Raw genomic sequence first — 27,119 nt, forward strand, 5'->3', positions numbered from 1 at the left:
AATATCGCTTGAAGGTAGACTGGTAGTTACAGATGCGTGCTAAAGACCTAAAGCAACAACTAAAATAAACACAAAGAGTTTTGGCTAATAAACCAACAAAGGAATTAAAATGAAATAAACACATAATTAATCCAAATACTCAGTCCAAAAGAAGGCAGAAGAAGGGGGAAAGGAAGCAAAGAACAAATGGGACAGATAGAAAACAAGTGGCAAAATGGTAGATTAAACCCATCCTTACTGATAATCACATTAAAGATAAGTAGTCTAAATACCCCGGTTAAAAGCAAGATCAGTTAAATGCCATCTACAAGAAACCCACTTTAGATATAAAGACAACACAAAGTGAAAGCACAGAAAAACACATAGCATGCTAACACTAACCGAAAGAAAGTTGGAGTGACTGTATCAAGATCAAAGTGGATTTCAGAGCAAAGAACATAACACAAAGAGGGACATTTCATGTAATACAGGGTCACTTCATCAAGAGGACACAACAATCCTAAGTGTTAATGCACCTAAAAGTGATCTTGGAGGACTGTGCAAACGATAGTGGCACTGATGACAAGTGAGGATCTGGCCGAGTTACACACTTAATAGCTGCAGTAGAGAAAACAGACAAAGATCATGACACAACAGGCATTCAGAAGAGAAGGATGTGACCATTAAATAGATGGCACCCAGAATATATTTTCTAAAAAGACCCTTCTTAGAACAGCTCTGCAACCTTGTGGTAAAGGGGATTTTGTTGCATACAATTCTGTTGGGGAAATGAAGCCAACAAAACCAGTACTTGATTAGTAATGAAAAATGTGTTTATAGATAAACTCCATGTGTGCTTCGAGTGAGCTGTGGTTGAATAACTTCCACACTTGGCAGAACACAGGTTAAGTTTATGTCAGTTACTCATGGACTCATGGTTACTTCATGCACTTGTAAATGCAGCCGCTCATCCTGCACTTTCTTTTCTTTTTTTTTTTTTTTTTGCGGTACGCGGGCCTCTCACTGTTGTGGCCTCTCCCGTTGTGGAGCGCAGGCTCAGCGGCCATGGCTCACGGGCGCAGCCGCTCCGCAGCACGTGGGATCTTCCCGGACCGGGGCACGAACCTGTGTCCCCTGCATCGGCAGGCGGACTCTCAACCACTGTGCCACCAGGGAAGCCCTCATCCTGCACTTTCTAGCTAACTTCCAGCCCAGCCACTTCACGTACCAAGTGGCTTTGGACCAGTTGTTGAACCACTCAGAGCTTCTGTTTCTTCTGTTTTGTCAAATGAAGATAACGATGCTCTTCCCAAGATGGAAGTTAGCGCTGAAGGAGAGGAGACAAGTGATTGAACAGTCAGAGGCTTCATGCAATAGTGGTTGCTTCACTGTTTTATTGTAATGCCTGCAAACAAATGCAGTGCAGGCCTATTTGGAAGAGGCACATCCTGGAATGTGCCTGTCTCCTATTTAATGTGTAGAGTCATTGGCATTTTTTGCAGTGTATCTGCTTCTTCTGAGTCAAAATGGAAAGAATTAGCTAAAATATTTGCCAGAGGAATGTGTTGTGGAGCCTTCTGCAATCTGCTTATCCCCCAAGTTTATCATAATTCTTAGAAGAGTGCACTGTTTTACGTCTGAAGCAACATTTAACTTGAAGAAAGCTCTGCTTTTGTTTGTAATCACCTACTTAGCCTACTGACAGTTTGAAAGGCTTGCAAAGCAACCCACAAGTATTGTTTTCTTCTGACTTGATGTATTTATTTAGTGATGAATGATACCTTATGGTAAGATCCTAAGTTCAAAGCATTTACTGTTTAAGGACAAAGTACAAGACAAGAAAAATGGGAAGAGGGATTGCAAAAAGATGAGAAGTGAAAGCTTTATTTTAGAAAGTTGTAGGAAATAGGACTGGATTTATGGATGGGCAGAGAGGAGATTAGTGTTATTAATAGATTAAATATGTTCTATAACATGGCAGGCACTATAGAATACATAAAAATGTAGAAATGCTTGGTCTGTCTCCAGTATTTTGTGTGGTTTATCTCCTTTAATCTGCCCAACAGTCCTGTGTAATGGGTAATGTTACCTTCAGTTTTACAGGTGAAAAAACAGGCTCTCAGCTTTAAGTAACTTGCCCAAGGCCTTCAGCTAGCAAGCAGCGGAGCTGGATTTGAACTCAAACAACCACAGACTGTGTTATCTGCACACAATTATTTTCAGTGATTTTTGAAAAATAAAATCAGTTGGAATTGGAACAGGACATTATCCAGCATGATGCAGAAAGTAATTATTTTCTTGGATAAAGCTTTGTGGGTAAAAAGGTAGCTTAGTGGATGGGAGTGGTAAAAAGAAATTATTTGGCAAGAAAAGAATAAGTGGCCCTCCAAATACAGAAAAATTTATATTTCTGATAGAAAAGTGTAAGTTCCTGCAGACAGCTGGTTCTCAAACTTGGGCATATATCCCAGAGTTTGCTGCCCGAGAACCTGCATTTCTAATAAGCCCCCAAGTGTTGCTGATGCTGCTTGTCCAGGGTCTACACTTGGATATCATTGCTGTAGACAGTTTGAGAAGGGTGGAGACACAGCCAGTGTGTGGGAGAGGAATTCATCTGGGGAGCAGCATTCAGGGGACTGGGGAGAAGGGTGTATAGTATGTGGGTAAATCGTGGTGGTTTTTTTTTTTTGTTTTTTTTTTTTTTGACTGCTCCACCCATGCATCTTGCAGGATCTTAGTTCCCCGACCAGGGATTGAACCCGGGCCGCCGGCAGTGGAACCGTGGAGTCCTAACCACTGGACTGCCAGGGAATTCCTTAAATCATGGTTTTTAACAAGTCTGGGATAGTCAAGCTCGTGTTTTAGACTATGCAAAATAAAACATCTCTGCTAACTGTGGCTAAAAGAAGGTGGTGGTGAGGAGGGATGTAAAATACTTATAAGAACCTCTTAGAATGTGGGTTAGTGGCTGTTTTCAGATGTTGCTAGTGTCTAGGTCAGTGCCTGGCATATAAAAAGTGCTCAATAATAATTCCTTGCATGTTACTTCACCTCTTAGAATGGCTATCATCAAAGACAAGAGATAGCAAATGGTGAGGGTGTGGAGAAAAGGGAGCCTTCATGCAGTGTTAGTGGGCATGTAAACTGGTGCAGCCACTGTGGAAAACAGTATGGAGTTTCCTCAAAGAATTAACAAAAGAACTACCATGTGATCCAGCGATTTGACTTCTGGGTATATATCTGAAAGAAATGAAATCATTATGTTGAAGAGATATCTGCACCCTCGTGTTCACTCACAATAGCCAAGACATGGAAACAACCTAAGTGTCCATTGACAGATGAGTGGATAAAGAAGATGTGGTGTATGTATACAGTGGAACACTACTCAGCCATAACCAAGGAGGAAATCCTGCTATTTGCAGGAACATAGATGGATCTTGAGGGCATTATGCTAAGTGAGATAAGAGAAAAAAACAAATGCTGTATGATCTCATTTATATGTGGAATCTTAAAAAAAAAAAGAAGAACCTCGTAGAAACAGAGATCAGATTTGTGGTTGCCAGGGGTAGAGGAATTGGTTGAAGGTGGTCAAAAGGTACAAACTTCCAGTTATAAAATAAATAAGTTCTGGGAATGTAATGTACAGCATGATGACTATAGGTAATAATACTGTATTGTATATTTGAAAGTTGCTGAGAGAATAGATCTTAAAAGTTCTCATTATGAGGAAAAGGACATTTGTAACTATGTGAGGTGATGTTAACTAAACTTATTGTGGTAATCATTTCACAGTATATACATATATCAAATCATTCTGTTGTACACCTTAAGCTTATATAATGTTCTGTGTCAATTATATTTTAACAAAACTAGAAAAAAATTATCTGTTGCATAGACAAATAAGGGAATGAATTAAGAACTCCATATGTTAAAACTACTGAACAATTATGTCCTCCCATTCTTCTTAGATCTCTCATAAAAGCATTTTTTAAAAATTTATCTTTTTGGCAAGGATAATTTTGGGGAAATTTTTCAGAATATACAAGGGGATGTTATAGTAAATTTCTCTCCTACTCTTTCCCTTTTCCCTGGTTTCTTTCCTTAGAGGCGTTAACAATTCTTAACAATTGCTTTTTCATTGTTAAGTTTCTTAAGTATCCTTCCAGGATACTCTGTGTATACATTTGTGTGTATGTGTGCTTGTACATTTTTTAAAATGCAAAAGTAACATAGCATACTATACCACTATTCTGTCCTTCCTTTTTTCATTTAACAGTATATTTTGTTGATCATTTTATATAGCTCATGTATAAGGCTGACTCTTTTAATTGCTCATTTTATTTAAATTCCAAACTATGGAGATACAATTATTTAAGTATTTCTCTATTGGTGGACATTTAGGTAGCTTCCAATCTTTTGACATAATTTAAAACGTAGTAACTATCTTATATACATTTGTGATTTGGTAGATATCAAATTGCCTCCAGAGTTAGTTGAAATAGTTCACATTCCTATGAACAATTTAAGAGAAAGCCTGTTTCCCCATATTCTCAAAAACAAAACGTTTTATGAAATTTTTTGTCTTTGTCAATTTGATTGGTGAAAAATAGTATCCTATTTTAGTTTTTATTTTTCTAATTGTGAGTGAATTTTTATATTTTTTAAATGTTTATATGTCAACTGCATTTCTTTTTCTATGAACACCATAGCACACTCATGTCCTTTGCTCACTTTTCAGTTGCTTTTTTCTTATTGAATCTTAGAAGCTCTTTATATATTAAGGAAATAGGCTCTTTGTTATATGTAATGCAGATTTTTTTTACCAATTTATTATTTATCTTTTATATTTTCTTTATGTTGCATGATTATTTTATAATTGTGCATACTAAATGAATTTAAAATTGTTACCTGAATTTTTTTTCTACATAGGATTTCTTAATATTTGGGATCTAAGGACTGGAAGGTATCCTATTCATCGTTTTGAGCATGATGCAAGAATACAAGCACTAGCCCTCAGCCAGGAAGATGCAACTGTTGCCACAGCTTCTGCTTTTGATGTCGTAATGTTACGCCCCAATGAGGAGGGATATTGGCAAATAGCTGCAGAATTTGAAGTTCAGAAACTGGTGAGCTTTTAGTCTGGTCATTTTATTTTTCATTCTTAGAATCTCTGGGTCTGATATAAACAGATAGTAATGATGTTGGCAGTGCTCATTCACTCAGGGCTTTCTGTGGGCCTCATGTCCATAAATCTCACAACAGCCTTGCAAAATAAGTAGTTGTATTTTCCTCATTTACCAAGCAGCCAATAAAATCTTAGAGCAGTGAATTGACTTGCCCCTGATAAGAAGTTGTGATTCTGACCTCAAGGCTGACATCGGGGTTGCAGTTTCTCATCACTGTGGTCCTCAGCCTCCTTCACATTAACAGAACGTTCACCCCTGGAAATCTGAGATCAGGATCTGGCCTGATACATAAGTGAAGATGAGTTCAGTGGTACCATCGCAGGCTATATGGGAAAGAAAGTTTCCATCCTACACTTTCTCCATCCGAAGATTTTCTCACTTGGCATTAAGGGTAACTCTTGAGTGAGTATAGATTCAAGTCGGTGTTAATCGGGTAGCCGTGTTCCATGACGTCATGTGTGAAGCTCAGTTAACCTTACTAGTTCATTACGTAGAGCCTGTTTCTGAGTTCACTTGTACATGAGCCTCAACATTTGCATGGTGGGAGATGATTTGGTGGTAAGAAGGAAGAGCTGAAATCTGTCTATGCTGAATTTGGATTTAATTTAAAGCAAACTTGATTTTGGCACTGGTGGGGGAGTGAACAGAAAAGCCAATGCTGAATAATGAATTGATGGCCTGACCTGGAACAAATCCTGTTCCTCTCCCTTTTCCCCTGGTGAAAATCTTGTTAGACACGAATAACTAAAAAGCCATGGCATCACTGCTTCACCTCTGTAAGCTGCTTGTGCCTTTAATGCTCAGCCTCTGCGGTTCTAGTGTAGTGTTCTCAAAACTGCCTGATGCTGTCTTCTTCTCTTGGGGTTTTATTAGAAAAATGTGAAAGTACCATATTTCTGTCTGTTCTCAAAACTACATAGTACTTGTTATTTGGTTTCTGCCTAAAGAACACTGTAGATCAACAATAGCTATATGAACTCAGACAATTACTTGCGACGTGAGTCCCTTCAGAAAGTGCAAATCCGGCCTTGGCAATAAGGTGGCATCCTGGCATCGACCGGAAGCTTTCTGAAGTTGTTTACAGTTCCCAGAAGATGGCACAACCGCAGTCAGTCTGAGCCTCTTGGTCTATCACACATCCAGCATGAAGGTGAATTAAATGGCTAGACTGAGGATGTTGATTTTAGGAAAGCAAGAAGTGATTTTTAGGATGGGGGAGAGAGGAATGAAGCAGCCGTTGCTGGAGCCCTGTGTTATAACGCTCTTCATGTGTTATTTCTCACCCTGGATGAGGGCTGGCCACAGAATGTACTGTCTCTGGAAAAGGCAGCCCCTGGCCCGGGCTGCTGGGCCATCTTTGTCTTCCTCAGATAGGCTCCCTGAATCACAGTGGCAGTGTTCCCAGGTGGTCATACTGGCCTAGAACAGCTGTCCTTCGCGATGGGCCCTCGGCTGGGGATGTGGGGCCACTACTCACACTGTGGGTCCTCAGGGCTAGCAGAGCCACTCAGATGTTTACTCTCTCGAGCGCTTCTGGACAGCTCTCAGGATTCAGGTGTTTGAACTCGTTTGGCTTCTTGTCAGGGACCATGGATTTTCATAATCACATAGGTGGCTTACCTTCTGCTTCTGTACTCTCAGAATTTACTCAGGGAGGTGAAAACCCGATGTAAACTGCACTCGGGGGAGGCATGCCACTTAACGAACATAGGAAAGCAAGTTACTCTTAAAGGCAGCTCCTCATACCTACGCAGATTAGAGAAAGTAGTAGCAGTGATGCGGCCGGAGGACTGTGTGGCATAAAAGTGCTTGCAGTGGCCTTCCTACCCTAGGATGGCACTGAAACCGGGAGAAAGTAGATAACTCGGGTGCTTTTAACCTTTTAGGAACACATTTTTGCTATTTGCACAAATGTTAAAATGTGATTTCGGGGCTTCCCTGGTGGCGCAGTGGTTGAGAGTCCGCCTGCTGATGCGGGGGACGCGGGTTCGTGCCCCGGTCTGGGAAGATCCCACATGTCACTGAGCGGCTAGGCCTGTAAGCCATGGCCGCTGAGCCTGCGCGTCCGGAGCCTGTGCTCCGCAACGGGAGAGGCCACGACAGTGAGAGGCCTGCGTACCGCAAAAATAAATAAATAAAATGTGATTTTGGCTAATTTGGAACTGAGTGAATTTTATGTTATTTATTCAGTTTCTTGTGAAAAAAATAAAAACTTTTATTTTTGAATAGTTATTCTAGCCTCGTGGTTCAGAATTTAAAAAACACAATAAGGTTTACAGTTAAGAATCTCCTTTCCACTCTGTCCCACAACTCATTTCCCTCCCTGAAGGCAGCCGTTGTTAGTTAGATTTGTGCACGTATAAGACAAGCGTGTCACAGGCTTCCTCTGCCCCACCTTTACACATAGTAGCACACTGTGAATCCTGTTACCTTGTTTTTTTCCCCCAAATTTATCTTAGAGGTGACCCCGTTTGTATGAGTTTATAAAGGTTGTCTTCCTGCTTTTTTCTGTGACCACATGGTATTCCAATACATGGATGTAAGTTATTTAATTAGTCCCTTAGTAAGGCATGTTTAGGGTTTTCTAGTTTTTAGCTATGACCAAATAGTGCTACAGCAAATAATGTTGTACACAGTCGTTTTGCATAAATGTGCGTTTATTTGTAAATAAATTCCTAGAAGTGACCTGCTGTGTCAGAGCCTGTGCTCATCTGACATTGTGTTAAGTGTTCCCAGATTTTGGACCAGATTACATCCCACCAACCTTAGTGGGATCCATAAATGTGGTTGTCCCCTCTCCACTTCCAGCCCAATGTCTTATCAGACTAATTGACCTTTACTGATATGACAGATGAAAATGCTATCTTGGTGAATTTTCACCTTTTATTTCTCTTGTTAGGAGTGTGTTGTGTTTCTTTTACAATGAGCATCTTTTCATTTGTGTAGGAGCTGTGTTTCACTTCCTGTGAACTGGCCCTTGGCCCGTCTTTTTCTGTTGGGTTGCTGGTCTTCTCATTGATGTGTAGGAGGAATTGTGTATTTTTGAGCAAGTCAGGATGAATTGTAGGCGAGACCTGAAGGACTAAAATGACTCTTATTCTTTAACAGGTTGACTACCTTGAAATAGTTCCAGATACTGGAAGGTATCCTGTGGCCGTAGCCACTGCTGGAGATCTGGTATACCTGCTAAAAGCCGAAGACTCTGCCAGAACCCTCCATTATGTCTACGGGCAGCCTGTCACATGTCTAGATGTCTCCTCCAACCAGGCTGCTTTTGGTGTGAAGAGTCTGGGATGGGTGTACGAAGGAAACAAGGTACAAAAATAGCAAGATGTGCAATTAACAAAAAAGATTTTGGATTTTATTTTTTTAAAGGCAATTTAAAAATTAAAGATCTCTAATATATTTTTAAAAGATGTGTTCAGGCAATATATATCAGCCTGGTTAAAAAAAATTCAGGTAGTTCAAAATGATATAAGTAATTGTTTTCTTTCTCTTCCCTTCCCCCAGCCCTACTTCACAGAAGAAACTATTAACAGTTTTTAGGTATCCATCTAGAAAATTTTAATGCATATATAGGTACATTTATACACTAAAAAACATACCTTTGTTGAAATGAGATCATAGTGTACATACTGTTCTGTGCCCAACGTTGTTATTCAGTAATGTACCCTGGAGAGCATTCCATGTGAGCTGCCTCTCCCTAGAATTCCAGCGATGCTTACAACCCGTAGTCTGCTTAACCAGTCTCCTCACTAGTGGGCATTTAGGTTGCTTTCTCTGTTTGGGCTGTTATAGACAGCGCTACAGTGTGTGTTGCAACTTGTAAATCTCTACGATAAATTGCTAGCAGTTATGTTGCTTGGTCAGAGGGTTGATGGACATTGCCAAGTTGCCTTCTAAAAAGGTTGCATCAAAATTTATATTCTTATCCACAGTTTGTAAAAGTGTCTCTGATACTCTTTCAGCCAGAAACAAGGAGATAAGTTTTTAATTGAAATTCTTTGCATGATGACTCAATTTTATCACTGCTTAGTATTTTACCATCCTGACTGCAGGCCAAGTACTTAGTCTTAAAGCTGACTTGCAGAACTCTTTCTCTTCCAGTGGAATCGGGGGAGAGGGATAAAGGTTCGTTTTATTTTGCTTTTCCTCCAGTTTGCTGGGTCTTGACCCTGCTGGCAGTGGGTGTAACCCTGGGAAGGAACTTCTCTGAGCCAGCAGCTCCTCTGACGACGTCCTTCTCCCAAGGAAGGAGGCCCTTTTCACGTAGCAGTGTTGTGAACTGGAAAAGAGCCAGTCTCTGGATGCACACCGTCTGCGTTCCAGCTGCAGGCCTACCACCTGCTACCCTGTGTGACCTTAAACAGGTTGCTTAACCCTCATTATGCCTCAGTTCCCTCATTTGTAAAAGGGAGTTCATAATGGTACCTACTTCACAGAATTGTAGGATTAAATGAAAACATATGTGTAAAGCTTTAAGCATAGTACCTGGCATTGGAGTTAAAGATCACTGTGTGCTTCCTGTTCTTTCTAGCTCTCATAGTTTGAGTCTAGCCTCTGGTTGTGATTTTTACATCTTGTTTCTCCTATGCAGCCACCTGTAAGGTCAAATCTCACCTATCTAGGTGTTCACTGGTTTTGCAACATGGACTCCAATTATATGTGCTTCACCCAGGAAGCTAGATAAAGCCGTAGAAACTACATGTGGCTTAGTTCAGTCTCACTGTGAGAAGGGACCCCTTTGTGCTCAAGCTAGCCTGCTTCGCTGGAGCATAGTCAGCATATCTTAGCTGGAAAGTCTGTGATGAAGTCATTCCTGTGTTTTGTCTTCCCAGGACGTGGGGGGAAAGGGACAGCAGTTGGTTTCCTAAGGCAGTTTCCTTTCTTGGCCTTCGAAAACACTTTCTTTTCTGATCCCTGGTGAGCTCATTTGATGAGAGGAGAGAGACTGTTTGCTTTCTAATTTTTCATCCATCATGCTTTCAAGTTTCAGTTATCTCACTTATTTCTTGAGTTCTCATTGTAGTGAGGTGATAGTTTATTTAATCCTAGCCTGGTTTAAATTTTTCATATTTTTAATAAACTTTTCACCTAACAGGTTCTATTTCTCTGACTTACCTGAGTGGATCTGTTTCTATAGTGATACAGTTGCAGTGGATATATTTGAGAAACCAGTTAAAGGGATAGCTCAGCACAAAATTAGATTGAAAAAAAAAAATAGACTGGGAGCATCCTTTAGGTGTTGATGTAAGTAAGCACTTTTTTGGATGCCTCTCAATATTTTCAACCCAATTAAAAAGCATTAATTATAAGAATTAGCTGATTCTTATGTTAATTTGATAAAAATTCATTATTAAAAGTTTATAGTCCCTCTAATAACTTGTTAGCGGGTAGTTTTCATTGGTGTTTTAAAATTAAGAGTGGAAGTAAACTTGCTACAAGAATGCGTTTAAGTGCCTCTTTGAAATCTGACAGTAGCATTTAGTCATGCAAGTATTTTGAGTACACCAGCAAACCTTCAAACACTTGTGTGGGTGGATGGGTTGTTGTTAGTAGCGCTGGTGGTAACTGCATTGAGATGCTTTTCCAACATGAACGCCACCCACTTGAACGTGAGGGAAGCCAAGCTTTAACTGTGAAACTTCCCTTATTTTTGCAGAGGTAGGACTTTCTGTCTGATTATGTTTAATGGATTTTCTGCTTCCTCAGAAAAACCAACATTTCTGTGTGAATTAAGCCATGTAATGGGTGGCTCTGTGAGATTTTAGTAGCATCCTGCCACCCCATAATGTACTGTCATAATTCTTCAGTCTTATGTGCAGGCTCTGTGTCACCTTGCTTGTGAGCTCCACGCTTTCTCCATCCGGCCTGGCAGCACGTTTTACTAGGTTGGTATGAGACTGGGAGCAGTAGAGTTTGCCTGGAGCTGTGTCCATGTGAGGGTTTGTGTCTGTGCCTCTGGGCCTGTATGTTTACGATTCAGATGAAGGCTTTATGAGAACACAGAGTCTGGTTTATCTTCCTTTGTACCTGATACAGAACTGGGGGTTAGCTAGAGTCCACTGTTGATTAACTGTGATAAAAGCAGACATGAAGTTCAAATGTTGGTAAAAGAATTTTAGTCAGGAACTGAAATTTCCCTGACCTGTAGGAGTATTTCAGCAGTGTTACTTTTGTTTACTTGGAAAATGTCTTTACACCATATGATGATCACATTAGCATTTTATATACACCACAGCTGTCTGAGTATCAGTCATAATGGTTCAGACTCATCCATTCACATATCTACTAGCCAGCCTGTCATGTATTTATCACAGAGAGTTACAGAGCACCAGTTGTGTCCTGGCACCGGAGCATTAAAACAACATTGTGCACAGATTTCAGCAGACGGGTATTTGTCAAGTAACTTAGCTCTGTTAGTAAACATACTTAGTTTTCTAAGGAAATGAAACCAAGTAACTTAGCAGAAGTTTATCCATTTAATCTTAAGAAAAGGCTTGTGAATACAGCTGGTTCAGTCATTTCCAGCTCTGGTAGGAAGGCTCAGAGAAGGTGTTAGTGCTCTAACATTAGGGGCCACGCTTGGGTTTGCCAGCATGTTCTTTCTTTGGCCACGTAAAGTTGTAGGAAAAAAAAAGGCTATTATCTATTTGCACTCTTTCTTAAAAGAGCAGATCTTTAAACATCTTAAAAAAAAAAAAGTATTTTTTGACTAGGTAATGCATTCACCTGATTCAGAAATCAAAAGACATGAAAGGAAGGGTGTGCAGTGGGATGACTCCTTCCCACTCTTTTCAACCTGCCACCCAGTTTCTCTTCCTGGAGCAGCTAAATCAGTGTTGCCAGTGTCTTGCACATCCTTCCAGAGATTTTTTATGCATATGTAAGCAAATTGTCCATACATGCCCTCAATCCCCTCTTTCTAAAAAATATAAATAGTAAAATACTCTATTTTTGTCCTGCCTCTTGCTTTTTTGTGCAACAGAATCTCTTAGAGATCATTTCATCATTTCTTATAACATAATAAAGAACTTCCTGGTAGGTTTTTTTAGTTTTTGCAATTTTATGATATTGCACCTTGTAGTTGTACCTTAAGTAATTCTGCGACCCTACCCCCTATTGATGGATGTTAGCTTGCTCCCAGTCTTTTGCTATTGTGACCAACACTTGGTCCACATGAATGTATTTGTAGGATTAGTTCCTCAAAGTAAAGACTTGCTGGGTCAGAGGGTGCTGTGCCTTCATGATTTTGATAGCTGTTGCCCTCTATAGTAGGTGTTCCTTGGAAAGTGGAGGATGGCAGTGTATCCCATTCTCCTAGCAGTTCCTTAACATCTTTCCTCTCACAGGCTTTACAGAAGGGTCACAACAAAATGAGGCCAGAAGGAATAAACAGAGCTCTGTCTGGTCCTGCCTTCATTTAAGTTATTTTGTAGCTCTCTGCTTTGAGGATGAATGACCTCATCTAGAATCACATGCTTTACCTAGAATCAGTGCAGTGGGACTGACAGCCTTATCAGACCACCATTAGGGTGGACAGAGCTACAGCACACACTGATATGTGCCCCTTCTTGCCTTGTTTGCTACCATTTGAGGGAGAACCCATGGTTCTTTAAAGACAGTAGGCTCATCTGCCTCTTTTTTGTAAAATGAGGAGGGTTGGACATGGGACTTTTGGTCTCCTGTCCAGCATCCACGTTCCTTGATTCTTTTTTTTAAAAATTAATTTATTTATTTATTGGCTGCGTTGGGTCTTCGTTGCTGTGTGCAGGCTTTCTCTAGTTGGGGTGAGTGGGGGCTACTCCTTGTTGTGGTGCGCGGGCTTCTCATTGTCGTGGCTTCTCTTGCTGCGGAGCGTGGGCTCTAGGCACGTAGGCTTCAGTAGTTGTGGCACGTGGGCTCAGTAGTTGTGGCTTGCGGGCTCTAGAGCTCAGGCTCAGTAGTTGTGGCGCATGGGCTTAGTTGCTCCGTGGCATGTGGGATCTTCCTCAGGCCAGGGCTCAAACCGGTGTCCCTTGCATTGGCAGGCAGATTCTTAACCACTGCGCCACCAGGGAAGCCCCCTTGATTCTTTAAGCAGTTAGGTGGTTTAAACTTTTTCCTTTACCTGTGGAGTCGTGTTGAGCTGGTCTGTCCTTGGAGGCTATTTGGGAGCTGAGGGTTTCTGAAATGGATTGAGGAACCCATTGCTCTCCTGTTACTTCTCTAACGGGATCTCCTAAGGGCCATGCTTATTGCTGGCAGGAATGATTGGGCAGGAAATTGTTTGGTACTTTTTCATCAATTCCTGTGTCTTTCTGGGCAAGGGGTATGTGGTGAGAAGGGCTGCTTGAATGTCTTTTACTTTTAGATGAAAATGGACTCTTAAGTGTTGACGTTGCATTCTTGGGTTCTCACACTTCAGTGGCATAAATGATCTTAAAGGTAGTCGTTGCTAAGTGGCACATGATTGTAAAAGAAAACAAATGGAATAGCAGTTAATCTGGCCTCATCTCTTCATCATGTTGCAGGGCAAATATCAGTGTCAGCTCTCTTAATGTGGCCCTTTGTGCCCAAATAGCCCTTTAAATTTTGTTTTTAGTCTCATACTTCCTGAATCTGTCAAAAATACTTCCACCCATGAAAATGTTTTTATGATGCTAATCATCTTTATTAATTCTTTTGCTACCTGAATTAAATTTTGCTCTCAGAGGTGGAGGGTTAGGAGATAGAATTGCCTCATTTAAGAGCATTATGTTGACGATGAATCTCATGCCTCATAAAGGAAGAGAGAGACCCACTTACAGCTCTCGGCATCATTCTGTGTATTTGGACATATTTCCTAATTTAGTTCTGAAGTGCTTGGCATTCGGTGGCAGATTGTATTTAGCAGCACGCGGCACGCATCCTAATCAGGGTGACGTGAGTGAAGTAATCCAGGAGGCTGGGGTGTGTTTGACAAGGACACTGGCTTGGCGCTGCTGCCTCAGCTTACATCACGCTGGAAAATAATTGCTAACGTCTCTTAGGATAATCATTCCCTGTACGCGGACGTGAAAAGACTCTGGATTGGTTATTGCACTCGTCACAAGTTGAAATACCTGTCTGGAAGAGCCTTTGGGATCAAAGGCTCATGGATTCTGGCACCATTCTCCATACCTACACCAGAATATGAAATCCATCTTTCCTTTTGTTCAAGGTTGCATTCCAGAGGAGAACTAAAAACTGTATTTTACAAGCAGGATGAATAATTTGAAATTGAAAGTTCACAAAGTAAATAAGTATCTCATTTCCTCTTCACTTTCACCTTAAACCTTTAACATTTTTCATATTTATTTACTTTCTGCTTGGAAAAGTTTAAGAAAATAATAGCTCTTGGAGACCAGTTTTCTGGGTTGTTGAGTGATGTTGACTACCAAAGGGTCCACTTTTGTTGCTAACGTTGCTGTCATTGTGAACGACTGCTTACTGAACACACACTATTTGCTGGATATCTGACCGTGCTGCAAACAGGGACGTCTCAAACATGACATCCATGTCGGGGCTTACCTCCTCGTGGGCTTTAACAGCAACTTAGTGATACAGAGGTGGTTTTCTCCATGTTGAGATGGACATGAGGTCATAGGGAGACCTTCACGGTTAATTTGCTGAATTCCAAAGTACTGGAAAGTTATACAGGTAAATACGTAGATGAGGATTGAATATTCTTATGCATTTTGTACATGTTTTAATATTAAAATGTATCAGTGGTAAGAGATTGGTTCAAGGTGGCAGAGTAGAAGGACGTGCGCTCACTCCCTCTTGGGAGAGCACCGGAATCACAACTAACTGCTGAAGAGTCATCAACAGGAAGACACTGGAACTCACCAAAAAGATACCCCACATCCAAAGACAAAGGAGAAGCCGCAATGAGATGGTAGGAGGGGCGCAATCACAATAAAATCAAGTCCCATAACCGCTGGGTGGGTGACTCACAAACTGGAGAACATTTATACCACAGAAGTCCACCCACTGGAGTGAAGGTTCTGAGGCCCACGTCAGGCTTCCCAACCTGGGGGTCCGGCAGCGGGAGGAGGAATTCCCAGAGAATCAGACTGTGAAGGCTAGCAGGATTTGATTGCAGGACTTCGACATGACTGGGGGAAACAGAGACTGCACTCTTGGAGGGCACACACAAAATAGTGTGTGTGTCAGGACCCAGGGGGAAGGAGCAGTGACCCCCATAGGAGACTGAACCAGACCCACCTGCTGGTATTGGAGGGTCTCCTGCAGAGTTGGGGGGCAGCTGTGGCTCACCACGGGGACAGGACACTGGCAGCAGAAGTTCTGGGAAGTACTCCTTGCCGTGAGCCCTCCTGCAGTCTGCCATTAACCCCACCAAAGAGCCTGTAGGCTCCATTGCTGGGTCATCTCAGGCCAAACAACCAGCAGGGAGGGAACTCAGCCCCACCCATCCGCAAACAATCAAATTAAAGTTTTACTGAGCTCTTCCCACCAGAGCAACACCCAGCTCTACCCACCACCACTCTCTCCCATCAGGAAGCTGGCAGAAGCCTCTTAGATAGCCTCATCCACCAGAGGGCAGACAGCAGAAGCAAGAAGAACTACAATCCTGCAGCCTGTGGAACGAAAACTGCATTCACAAAAAGATAGACAAGATGAAAAGGCAGAGGGCTATGTACCAGATGAAGGAACAAGATAAAACCCCAGAAAAACAACTAAATGAAGTGGAGACGGGCAACCTTCCAGAAAAAGAAGTGAGAATAATGATAGTGAAGATGATCCAGGACCTCAGAAAAAGAATGGAGGCAAAGATCAAGAAGATGCAAGAAATGTTTAACAAAGACCTAGAAGAATTAAAGAACAAACAAACAGAGATGAACAATACAATAATTGAAATGAAAAATACACTGGAAGGAATCAGTAGCAGAATATCTGAGGCATAAGAACGGATAAGTGACCTGGAAGACAGAATGGTGAAATTCACTGCCGTGAAACAGAATAAAGAGAAAAGAATGAAAAGACAGCCTAAGAGACCTCTGAGACAAAATTAAATGCACCAATGTTCGTGTTATAGGGGTTCCGGAAGGAGAAGAGAGAGAGAAAGGACTCGAGAAAGTATTTGAAGAGATTACAGTGGAAAACTTCCCTAACATGGGAAAGGAAATAGCCACCCAAGTCCAGGAAGCAAAACCCAAGGAGAAACACGCCAAGACACATAGTAATCAAATTGACAAAAAGCCAAAGAAAAATTATTAAAAGCAACAAGGGAAAAATGACAAGTAACATACAAGGGATCCCATAAGGTTAACAGCTGATTTCTCAGCAGAAACTCTACAAGCCAGAAGGGAGTGGCATGACATATTTAAAGTGATGAAAGGGAAGAACCTACAACCAAGATTACTCTACCCGGCAAGGATTTCATTCAGATTCGAGGGAGAAATCAAAAGCTTTACAGATAAGCAAAAGCTAAGAGAATTCAGCACCACCAAACCAGCTCTACAGCAAATGCTAAAGGAACTTCTCTAAGTGGGAAACACAAGAAGAAAAAGACCTACAAAAACAAACCCAAAACATTAAGAAAATGGTCATAGGAACATACATATCAATAATTACCTTAAACGTGAATGGATTAAATTCTCCAACCAAAAGACACAGGCTTGCTGAATGGATACAAAACCAAGACCCATATATATGCTGTCTACAAGAGACCCACTTCAGACCTAGGGACACATACAGACTGAAAGTGAGGGGATGGGAAAACATATTCCATGCAAATGGAAATCAAAAGAAAGCTGGAGTAGCAATGCTCATATCACATAAAATAGACTTTAAAATAAAGAATGTCACAAGAGACAAGGAAGGACACTACATAATGATCAAGGGATCAATCCAAGAAGATATAACAATTATAAATATATATGCACCCAACATAGGTGCACCTCAATGCATAAGGCAACTGCTAACAGCTATAAAAGAGGAAATTGACAGTAACACAATAATAGTGGGGGACTTTAACACCTCACTTTTACACCAATGGACAGATCATCCAGACAGAAAATTAATAAGGAAACACAAGCTTTAAATGACACAATAGACCAGATAGATTTAATTGGTATTTATAGGACATTCCATCAGAAAACAGCAGATTACACTTTCTTCTCAAGTGCACACGGAACATTCTCCAGGATAGGTCACATCTTGGGTCACAAATCAAGCCTTGATAAATTTAGGAAAATTGAAATCATATCAAGCATCTTCTCTGACTACAATGCTATGAGATTAAAAATCAATTACAGGGGGAAAAAATGTAGAAAACACAAACACATGGAGGCTGAACAGTATGTTACTAAATAACCAAGAGGTCACTGAAGAAATCAAAGAGGAAATCAAAAGATACTGAGAGGCAAATGACAACGAAAACACAACGATCCAAAACCTATGGGATGCAGCAAAAGCAGTTCTAAGAGGGCAGTTTACAGCAATACAACCTCACGAAAGAAGAAAAATGTCAAACAATCTCCACCCACACCTAAAGGAACTAGAGAAAGAAAAAAGAACAAAACCCAAAGTTAGTAGGAGGAAAGAAATCATAAAGATCAGAGCAGAAATAAATGAAATAGAAACAAAGAAAACAATAGCAAAGATCAATAAAACTAAAAGCTGGTTCTTTGAGAAGATAAACAAAATTGATAAAGCATTAGCCAGACTCATCAAGAAAAAGAGGGAGAGGACTCAAATCAATAACACTAGAAATGAAAGTTACAACAGACACTGCAGAAATACGAACCATCCTAAGAGACTACTACAAGCAAGTCTATGCCAATAAAATGGACAACCTGGAAGAAATGGACAAATTCTTAGAGAGGTATAACCTTCCAAGACTAAACTAGGAAGAAACAGAAAATATGAACAGACCAATCACAAGTAATGAAATTGAAACTGTGATTAAAAATCTTCCAGCAAACAAAAGTCCAGGACCAGATGGCTTCACAGGTGAATTCTATCAAACATTTAGAGAAGAACTAACACCCGTCCTTCTCAAACTCTTTCAAAAAATTGCAGAGGAAGGAACACTCCCAAACCCATTCTATGAGGCCACCATCACCCTGATACCAAAACCAGAGATACTACAAAAAGAGAAAATTACAGACCGATACCACCGATGAATATAGATGCAAAAATCCTCAACAAAATCCTAGCAAACAGAATCCAACAACACATTAAAAGGATCATACACCATGATCAAGTGGGATTGATCCCAGGGATGCAAGGATTCTTCAACATACGCAAATCAGTGTGATACACCACATTAACAGATTGAAGAAGAAAAACCATATGATCATCTCAATAGATGCAGAAAAGCTTTTGACAAAATTCAACACTCATTCATGATAAAAACTCTCCAGAAAGTGGGCGTAGAGGGAACCTACCTCAACATAATAAAGGCCATATACGACAAACCCACAGCAAACATCCTTCTCAATGGTGAAAAACTGAAATCATTTCCTCTAAGATCAGAAATAGGACAAGGATGTGCACTCTGGCCACTATTATTCAACAAAGTTTTGGAAGTCCTAGCCATGGCAATCAGAGAAGAAAAAGAAATAAGAGGAATACAAATTGGAAAAGAAGAAGTAAAACTGTCACTGTTTGCAGATGACATGATACTATACATAGGGAATCCTAAAGATGCCACCAGAGAACTACGAGAGCTAATCAATGAATTTGGTAAAGTAGTAGGATACAAAATTAATGCACAGAAATCTCTTGCATTCCTATATGCTAACGTGAAAGATCAGAAAGAGAAATTAAGGAAACAATCCCATTCGCCATTGCAACAAAAAGAATAAAATACCTAGGAATAAACCTACCTAAGGAGGTAAAAGACCTGTACTCAGAAAACTATAAGACACTGATGAAAGAAATCAAAGATGACACAAACAGATGGACAGATGTACCATGTTCTTGGATTGGAACAATCAATATTGTGAAAATGACTATACTACCCAAAGCAATCTACAGATTCAATGCAATCCCTATCAAATTACCAATGGCAGTTTTTACAGAACTAGAGCAAAAAAAATCTTAAAATTTGTGTGGAGACACAAAAGACCCCAAATAGCCAAAGCAGTCTTGAGGGAAAAAAATGGAGCTGGAGGAATCAGACTCCCTGACTTTAGACTGTACTACAAAGCTACAGTAATGAAGACAATATTGTCTTGGCACGAAAACAGAAATATAGATCAGTGGAACAGGATAGAAAGCCCAGAGATAAACCCACACACCTATAGTCAACTAATCTATGACACAAAGGAGGCAAGGATATACAATGGAGAAAAGACAGTGTCTTCAATAAGTGGTGCTGGGAAAACTGGACAGCTACGTGTAAAAGAATGAAATTAGAACACTCCCTAACACCATACACAAAAATAACTCAGAGTGGATTAAAGACCTAAATGTAAGGCCAGACACTATCAAACTCTTAGAGGAAAACATAGGCAGAACACTGTATGACATAAATCACAGCAAGATCCTTTTTGACCCACCTGCTAGAGAAATGGAAATAAAAACAAAAATAAACAAATGGGACCTAATGAAACTTAAAAGCTTTTGCACAGCAAAGGAAACTATAAACAAGATGAAAAGAGAACCCTCAGAATGGGAGAAAATGTTTGCAAACGAATCAATGGACAAAGGACTAATCTCCAAAATATACAAACAGCTCATGAAGCTCAATATTAAAAAAAGAAACAACCCAGTGAAAAAATGGGCAGAAGACCTAAATAGACATTTCTCCAAAGAAGACATACAGATGGCCAAGAGGCACATTGAAAACTGCTCAACATCGCTAACTATTAGAGAAATGTAAATCAAAACTGCAATGAGGTATCACCTCACACTGGTTAGAATGGGCATCTTCAGAAAATCTACAAACAAATGCTGGAGAGGGTGTGGAGAAAAGGGAACCCTCTTTCACTGTTAGTCGGAATGTAAATCGATAACAGCCACTATGGAGAACGGTCTGGAGGTTCCTTAAAAAAGTAAAAATAGAAGATACCATATGACCCAGCAGTCCCACTACTGGGCATATACCCAGAGAAAACCGTAATTCAAAAAGACACATGCACCCCAATGTTCACTGCAGCAGTGTTTACAATAGCTAGGTCATGGAAGCAACCTATATGCCCATTGACAGACAAATAGATAAAGAAGATGTGGTACATATATACAATGGAATATTACTCAGCCATTAAAAGGAACGAAATTGGATCATTTGTAGAGACATGGATGGACCTAGAGACTGCCATACAGACTGAAGTAAGTCAGAGAGAGAAACACACATGTCATATATTAATGCGTATATGTGGAATCTGGAAAAATGGTACAGATGAACCGGTTTGCAGGGCAGAAATAGAGACACAGATGTAGAGAACAAACGTACGGACACCAAAGGGGAAAGTGGAGGGGTGGCGGTGGTGGGATGATTTGGGAGGTTGGGATTGACATGTATACACTGATGTGTATAAAATGGATGACTAATAAGAACCTGCTGTATAAAAAAAATAATTGATATAATTGTTAGTGTATTGTTGATAATGAATAGTTTTCACATGTTGTGAAAACCCTGAAATGCCTCCACAGAGCCCCAAGGGCTTCTCAAGACAATGTCTCTGACTTAGAGACCTTTGAGGACCCGACCACCTCTGATATTCTCTACAACCATGATGGGTGATTCTGCAAAAACTATTTCTTAGAACGCTGCCACTTCTTGTAGAAGTTAAGAGTGCTTCAGGATCTCCAGCGATCCTGAGCTACTCCTGGGAGGGAGTGATGGAAGTTACAGAAAGTGAATATAGGGAAAAGTATTTTCAGCTAAGTCGGGTGGTGGTATAACCACTGGGGACTTGGAGTCAGATAAGCCCTAGGCAAGCTGCTTACGTGCCTTAGGCTTCCCATTTGGAAATGGGAGAATACCTGGGGAAAGGAGGTAATGTGCTTATGGCTGGTGCTCAAGACTTGTTAGGCGCCTCCTTCACCTCCCCATCCCCACCAGCTTTGGGGTCAGGTCAGAGTTCATCAGGAAATCCTGGGCAAGGGAGCAGCCCAGGCAGAGGCACCAGGGCTGGAGGAGGGTTTCTGGGGGGCCAGGAAGTATTGCTGGGGTGGTCCAGGCGGGCTGGAGCACAGGTGCCGTGGGCTGGTGTGGGAGCTGTGCTAAAGCCATACCTGCTAGGAGTCATTTTCCTGAGAGTTGTTTTACAAGAATACATTTAGAATAGGAAGGGCTGGGGGAATTCAACTTTTTGCAGGATGAATGCAGTTAAATTAATGTGAATGCTGAGTCACTTCGTGTATGGTCACTTTGAGATGTGGAGCCTCATTGGAGAGGGCCGGCACTGTGTCTTAAAGTATCTTTTGTCTTCGCTCACACTGGTGTAGTTTTTGTATATCATGACACGTGTATCGTTTTCTAATTTCTAAAAACATTGATCAGAATTCTAGAAGCACTGAGCAAGTTTTTACAAGACCATTACATTGACATATATGATGATCATTTCCTTTTTTCTCATGTGCCTTTTAAAAAAATTTTAATTAATTTATTTTTGGCTGCATTGGGTCTTCGTTGCTGCACACGGGCTTTCTCTAGTTGGAGCAAGCAGGGGCTACTCTTTGTTGCAGTGTGCAGGCTTCTCGTTGCGGTGGCTTCTCGTTGCGGAGCACGGGCTGTAGGTGCGTGGGCTTCAGTAGTTGTGGCACGACGGCTCAGTAGTTGTGGCTCGTGGGCTGCAGAGCGCAGGCTCAGTAGCTGTGGCGCCTGGGCTTAGTTGGTCCGTGGCATGTGGGATCTTCCCAGACCAGTGCTTGAACCCGTCTTCCCTGAGTTGGCAGGTGGATTCTTAACCACCGTGCCACCAGGGAAGCCCTCATTTGTCTTTTGAATTAAGCTTAGAATTTTATATAGGGCCTAATTTTTCTAATGGCTTTCCTGATTACTTATGTGGGATTTCCATCCAGGTTTACCGTTCCATACCCATGGGAGAGTGTGAACTTGGAGTTGATCTTGGTGTTTATTTCACTCTTTGAATAGGTGGCTTTGGCTTCTTTGTGCCAGATGAGCAGCAACTAGTTTATTAGGGTTAAAAATCAGCTCGTTTTTCAGTTAATGAAGATCACTGGGACCTATTGGAAATGTTTACCTTTGCTCTATAATCAGTAACAGTAACACTGTAGAATAGGCTGCAGGCTTTCCATGTGTATATATCCAGACAGTTGAGACAGATGGTGTTGGTTTGATAGAGGATAGGAGAAGAGGGCACACAGAAAATGGCCTGAGTGAGTTTGAATTTCACAGTATTTAAGACATTTTATTGTTTTCAAGTACACGTAGCAGCTTAAACTAACAAAAATATTACAAAGTGGAGGGCTTTTGCTTTTTATTCAATATGTAGATGAATATGATTTTTTAATTTACCCGGCACTTCAGTCTATAAGGCACTGTGTTAGAGAGTGGGTTTATAATTAATTAACTTATCAGTTACTGAGTTGCAGATGAGTTCTTCTAATGGACGCAAAGTTAACTCTCTTAAGCATCCTCTCAGTGTGTTATTAATTTACAGGGTAAATCCAGTTTTGTAGATAGTCAAAGGAAAACCCCAGCTCAGTCCACATTTGAACAATCACATTCCAGATTAAGGGACTCGGGAGGTTTTCAGTGGGTCACAGTGAGGCCAGGAATCGTCTGAATGTGCCACGTAGGGGAAGCAGTTCTGCCGTGACCTGGGTTCTGACCGTCTCCTGCTGCAGGTGGTCCATTGATATGGGACTGACCAACTGGACCAGGACCAGATTCAATACCCACATTTCTTTGGATCTTTCTAGGTTAGGACCTCTGGCCCAGGCTCTGCCTGTTCCCCTGGGTGGCCTCTCTGGACTGCGGAGTTTCCTTAGGGTGTGAACTCCTATCTCATGTTCCACAATAAGTTTTAAAGCATATGTTGAAAATGACATGAGAATACTTCTTCCCCAGCACTCCCCTCCTTCACCTGCCCCTGCCCTTTCCCCACCTTTGGTCTCTTGTACCACCTGTCAGTGTCCCTCCTCATGGTCCCGTTCACATTTTGTCGGAGGAGCAGTGGCTGCGTGCCAAGGACTGTGGGTGACTCGCTGGTGCGCACCTTCTGCCTGGCCTTCCAGACCCTGGAGAGTCGGCCTGCCACTCTCCACCCTGCACCTGCAAACGGAGCCTGTGCCGTCCAGAATATGCCATGTTTATTCCGGACTAGCAGGTGGACTGTGTGCCCTACACCAAAGGCGCCAGTAGTTCACTGCAATTTTTCATGCTCCTGCATCAGCTCTCATTTGTCTCGGTGATCTGATTGTAGCCACATTCTGCCTGTCTACCCACTTCTAAGCCTTTGTCCAGTCTAACTTGGGGCCAAATGAGAAGTTGCCAGGCCGGTTGCAAACTGACGCGCAAGCACCGTGATATCCTGAATTGCGTATACAGTGTGAAGTCTACAGGCTCACGAGTGTTGTTACACGACCAGCTCTCACTTGCAATCTTCCCATGTAAAAAAATCATGTCCAGGTTGTCTTTAATTTTGAAGAATTCATTTCGTAGTTTGCAGCCTCAGTTTTCCTCCCTACATAACACAGATTTAATGATAACTTTCTTTCTCGTGGGGACTTTGGTTAGTTACATGTAGTTAATATTTGTGAAGTGCTCAAAACTGTCTGTGCTCTTTATTATGATGAGGCCTGCTGGGAACCTGAAAGGAGTATGTGAGGATTTTCAGCTTTGAGTTATATATTTGCATAATAATTATAATCTCTTCATTGTGCTAAATGCTCTGACAGTGAGCGGTTCCTATTCATTTTATGTACCCCATCAACCCGTTCTTTGTTAGTCGTACCTCTTGTCCTTCTTCTAGCACTAGGACAGAGACTGTCTAAAGAGGTCCCTGAAGCAAAGCAGAGAACCGTATTCTGGTCACTACCTTCCTTCATTATTTCCAGCACCTATGGGTGTAGGGGGAGAGAGAGATTGGGTCATATTGGCCTGCATTTTCACCCAAGTGCACTCCTGCTCTCTGGGTTCTTTTCAGGCTTAGGTCACAATAGGTGTTGGTTTGGCCTCGCTCTGGTCCTTTGTAGGCATCTGCCCACATCACAAAGCCCCATGTTTGGCACAGTCTGCAGTGATTGGCAGTGCCTTCCCGGGCAGAGTCCAGTCCTGGAACAGCAGGGGTTGCAGGTGCATTGGCACGTGGTGGTGGGGAGTGCACACGGGCCTGCCTACCCGGTGCCTGGCGAGGCTCAGCAACACCGTCCCATCCCTGAAATATCCTGTCCTCGTGGGCTTGTCACTCTCATTAAAACTTAAACATGAAAGCGGTTCAGGCTGCTTCTCCCTTTGTGCCGCGTTTGAGGGTGGACTGTGCCAGAAGCATGTCATGGAGACTGTTGAGGGGCTGCTGTGTTTCAGGGAGCTGTGCTCATGTCAGGGGTCCATTTCTTCGGCTCTGCATCTTGCTGTTTGCTGCTGCTAAAAGCACCTGAGAGGCAAGTTTTTGTTTGCCAGCAGAGTCACCTTTGGGATGGTGGTGAAAGTCATTTTCCACATGTTCACAGATACGCCGCGTTACCAAGCCTCTTGCACTGACTTATCTCTGGCAAGGACTTACAAAATAGTCTCTCTGGCTGATTGTCAAAAATTACATCATATCAGAGTAAACTGCTTTTAAATCAGACATCCATTATTCATGTATATTAACTGCTTTTTTATTTTTTTATTGGCTGTTTTTTGTATGATTTACTCTTTTCTCACTAGCTCGCCTTCCCTCCCCAACTGTCTTTCTCATCGTTTTTTACAATCTTAGCTCATCTGTGAATTTATAGAGACTGTTCACTTAGCTTTGTATGTGAACATCAATATGCAGACCCTGCATTTTTTGTAGTAAAATTTTTGAGCACATTTTTGAGGGTCATATTTATGTTGGGTCAGAAGAGCAGCTTGGGTCGTTTACATGAGTAAATTCTACCCCAAAGACTGAGAGGTCTTTTTCTTCTGTCTTTTTTTTTTTTTTTAAGTTGAGCATTACTAGTCTTGTACTTTGAGTTCTGTATGGAATAAAACTGTACTTCCCACTTATGAACCAGCTAAATATACTGCTGTTGGTGGAAAGCAAATTGACTTAATGTGTTCATCTGTGGGGGGGGATATCTTTAATGTAAGGCTGGTGTGTCGTTCACCTGTAATCGACACAGGCAGAGGTGTGCAGCACTTATTCATTCTTTCAGCAAATAGATACTGAGTCCTTCCTTTGTGCCAAACACGGTACAGGTATCCAAGAAAGTATCTGTTCACTCCAAACCATGATGCTGGAGGTCCCCCGTGCACCTGTCATCTTTGTGCTCCTGGTACTTTGCCCTGATGCATGGCACTTGACTGTTTGGAATAATAATGACTAGATAGAGTTTATTCTATTTATTTAACCCCAAATCAGCATTGTTGTTGTGTATAGTCAACATTCGCATATATTCGTGCACATCTACCTGAATCTTCTCTCACTGTTCTTGCCAGCATTTCAGACCTTTTATTCTGGAATGATTTTATATCTTCCAAAAGTATATTGTGTAGTGAGGGTCTCTTGGCCACAAGTGCTCTCTGCGCTCGGTATTTTTATCCCAGAACATCTTTATTTCATACTCATTCTTGAAAGGTGGTTTTACTAGTCCTTTATCATTCCAGGATGACAGGTGTTTTCTCTCAGACCTTTGAAGAGGTGATTGGTTTGACTTCCACTGTTATTACTGAGAAGTTGTTTAACTGTCATTCCCATTTAGGACTTTTTCTCTTCTTTTGGCTGGTTTTTCCTTGTCTTTAATTTTCTATGGTTTCACTCTGCTGTCTCTAGGTGTGGATTTAGTTTTATTTTCCCTGTTTGGGGTTCTCTTGCACTTCTTTCCTTTCAGTTGCAGAAAGTCTCAGCCATTGCCTTGTTGAAATTTCCCCTCATTCTCTCTATTCTTTCTATCTAGAACTCAGGTTAGATGTGTGTTAGACCAACTTGTTCTCCCTTCTGTGCTCTTCCTCACTCACTCATCTTTTCCATCTCCATCTCTCTGTGTTGCGTCCTCAATAATTTCTTCATCTTTGTCTTCCAGTTCACAGATTCTCTCTTGGACTCCGTTTAACTCATCCATTGATTTTTTTTTTTTCCTTTGGTTGCACTGGGTCTTATTTGCAGCACGTGGGCTCCTTAGTTGCGGCACGCAGGCTCCTTAGTTGCGGCACGTGGGCTTCTTAGTTGCGGCATGCACGTGGGAGCTAGTTCCCTGACCAGGGATCAAACCAGGGCCCCCTGCATTGTGAGTGCAGAGTCTTATCCACTGCACCACCAGGGAAGTCCCCTGATTTTTTTTTTTTTAATTTCTAGAAATTCTATTTGTTTTGTTTTTCAAAGCTACTTAATCAGTTTTGCTGCTTTTGACCCCTCACCCTCTTTTATTTCTGTAAACATTTCCAGCATGCATATTTTTCTTCATCTGATAAACATCTGATATCCTTGGAAGCCTGTTTTCTGTCTCTCACTTGTGATGAGCTGTTTCTGTGTTGGGAAAAAACTTTAATTGTGAACTCACATTTGGCTGATCTTGATTTGTAGATCTCCTGTGGGGCCTGGGTTGAGAGGATCTTCCTCCTGAGAAGATTCTGCCAGGTACCAGGAAGCATGTCACCAGCATGAAAGTACTTTTATTACTAGACCTGGGGTCTTTTGGCCTTGCAGGTAGTATAACTTCAAACTCCCAACCTGCGTGAGGCTTGCAGGCCGAGGGCAAACATTTTCCATCCTGAGCTGAACCTGAGACAGGCAAGTTGCCATGTAGGCTCTCTTCACCAGTGGATAGATTTTTGTTCCTATCTTGCTTTTTGCTGAGTGTACATAGCTGTCCAAGGGGCCCAGC

The 27,119-nt window shown here is 41.5% G+C and overlaps 1 protein-coding gene across 1 annotated transcript in view; it reads left to right on the forward strand.

Annotated features, from left to right (window-relative positions):
• FBXW8 (F-box and WD repeat domain containing 8) overlaps window positions 1-27,119 on the forward strand; it is a 112,886-nt gene that overhangs the window by 60,642 nt on the left and 25,125 nt on the right. Inside the window, exons 6-7 of the mRNA XM_067700744.1 lie at window positions 4,909-5,105; window positions 8,274-8,480. Of these exons, the coding sequence (XP_067556845.1) occupies window positions 4,909-5,105; window positions 8,274-8,480 (404 nt within the window). The remainder of the gene's footprint in view (window positions 1-4,908; window positions 5,106-8,273; window positions 8,481-27,119) is intronic.

This window comes from Pseudorca crassidens, chromosome 12, assembly GCF_039906515.1.
Source record: "Pseudorca crassidens isolate mPseCra1 chromosome 12, mPseCra1.hap1, whole genome shotgun sequence".
Taxonomy (NCBI): domain Eukaryota; kingdom Metazoa; phylum Chordata; class Mammalia; order Artiodactyla; family Delphinidae; genus Pseudorca; species Pseudorca crassidens.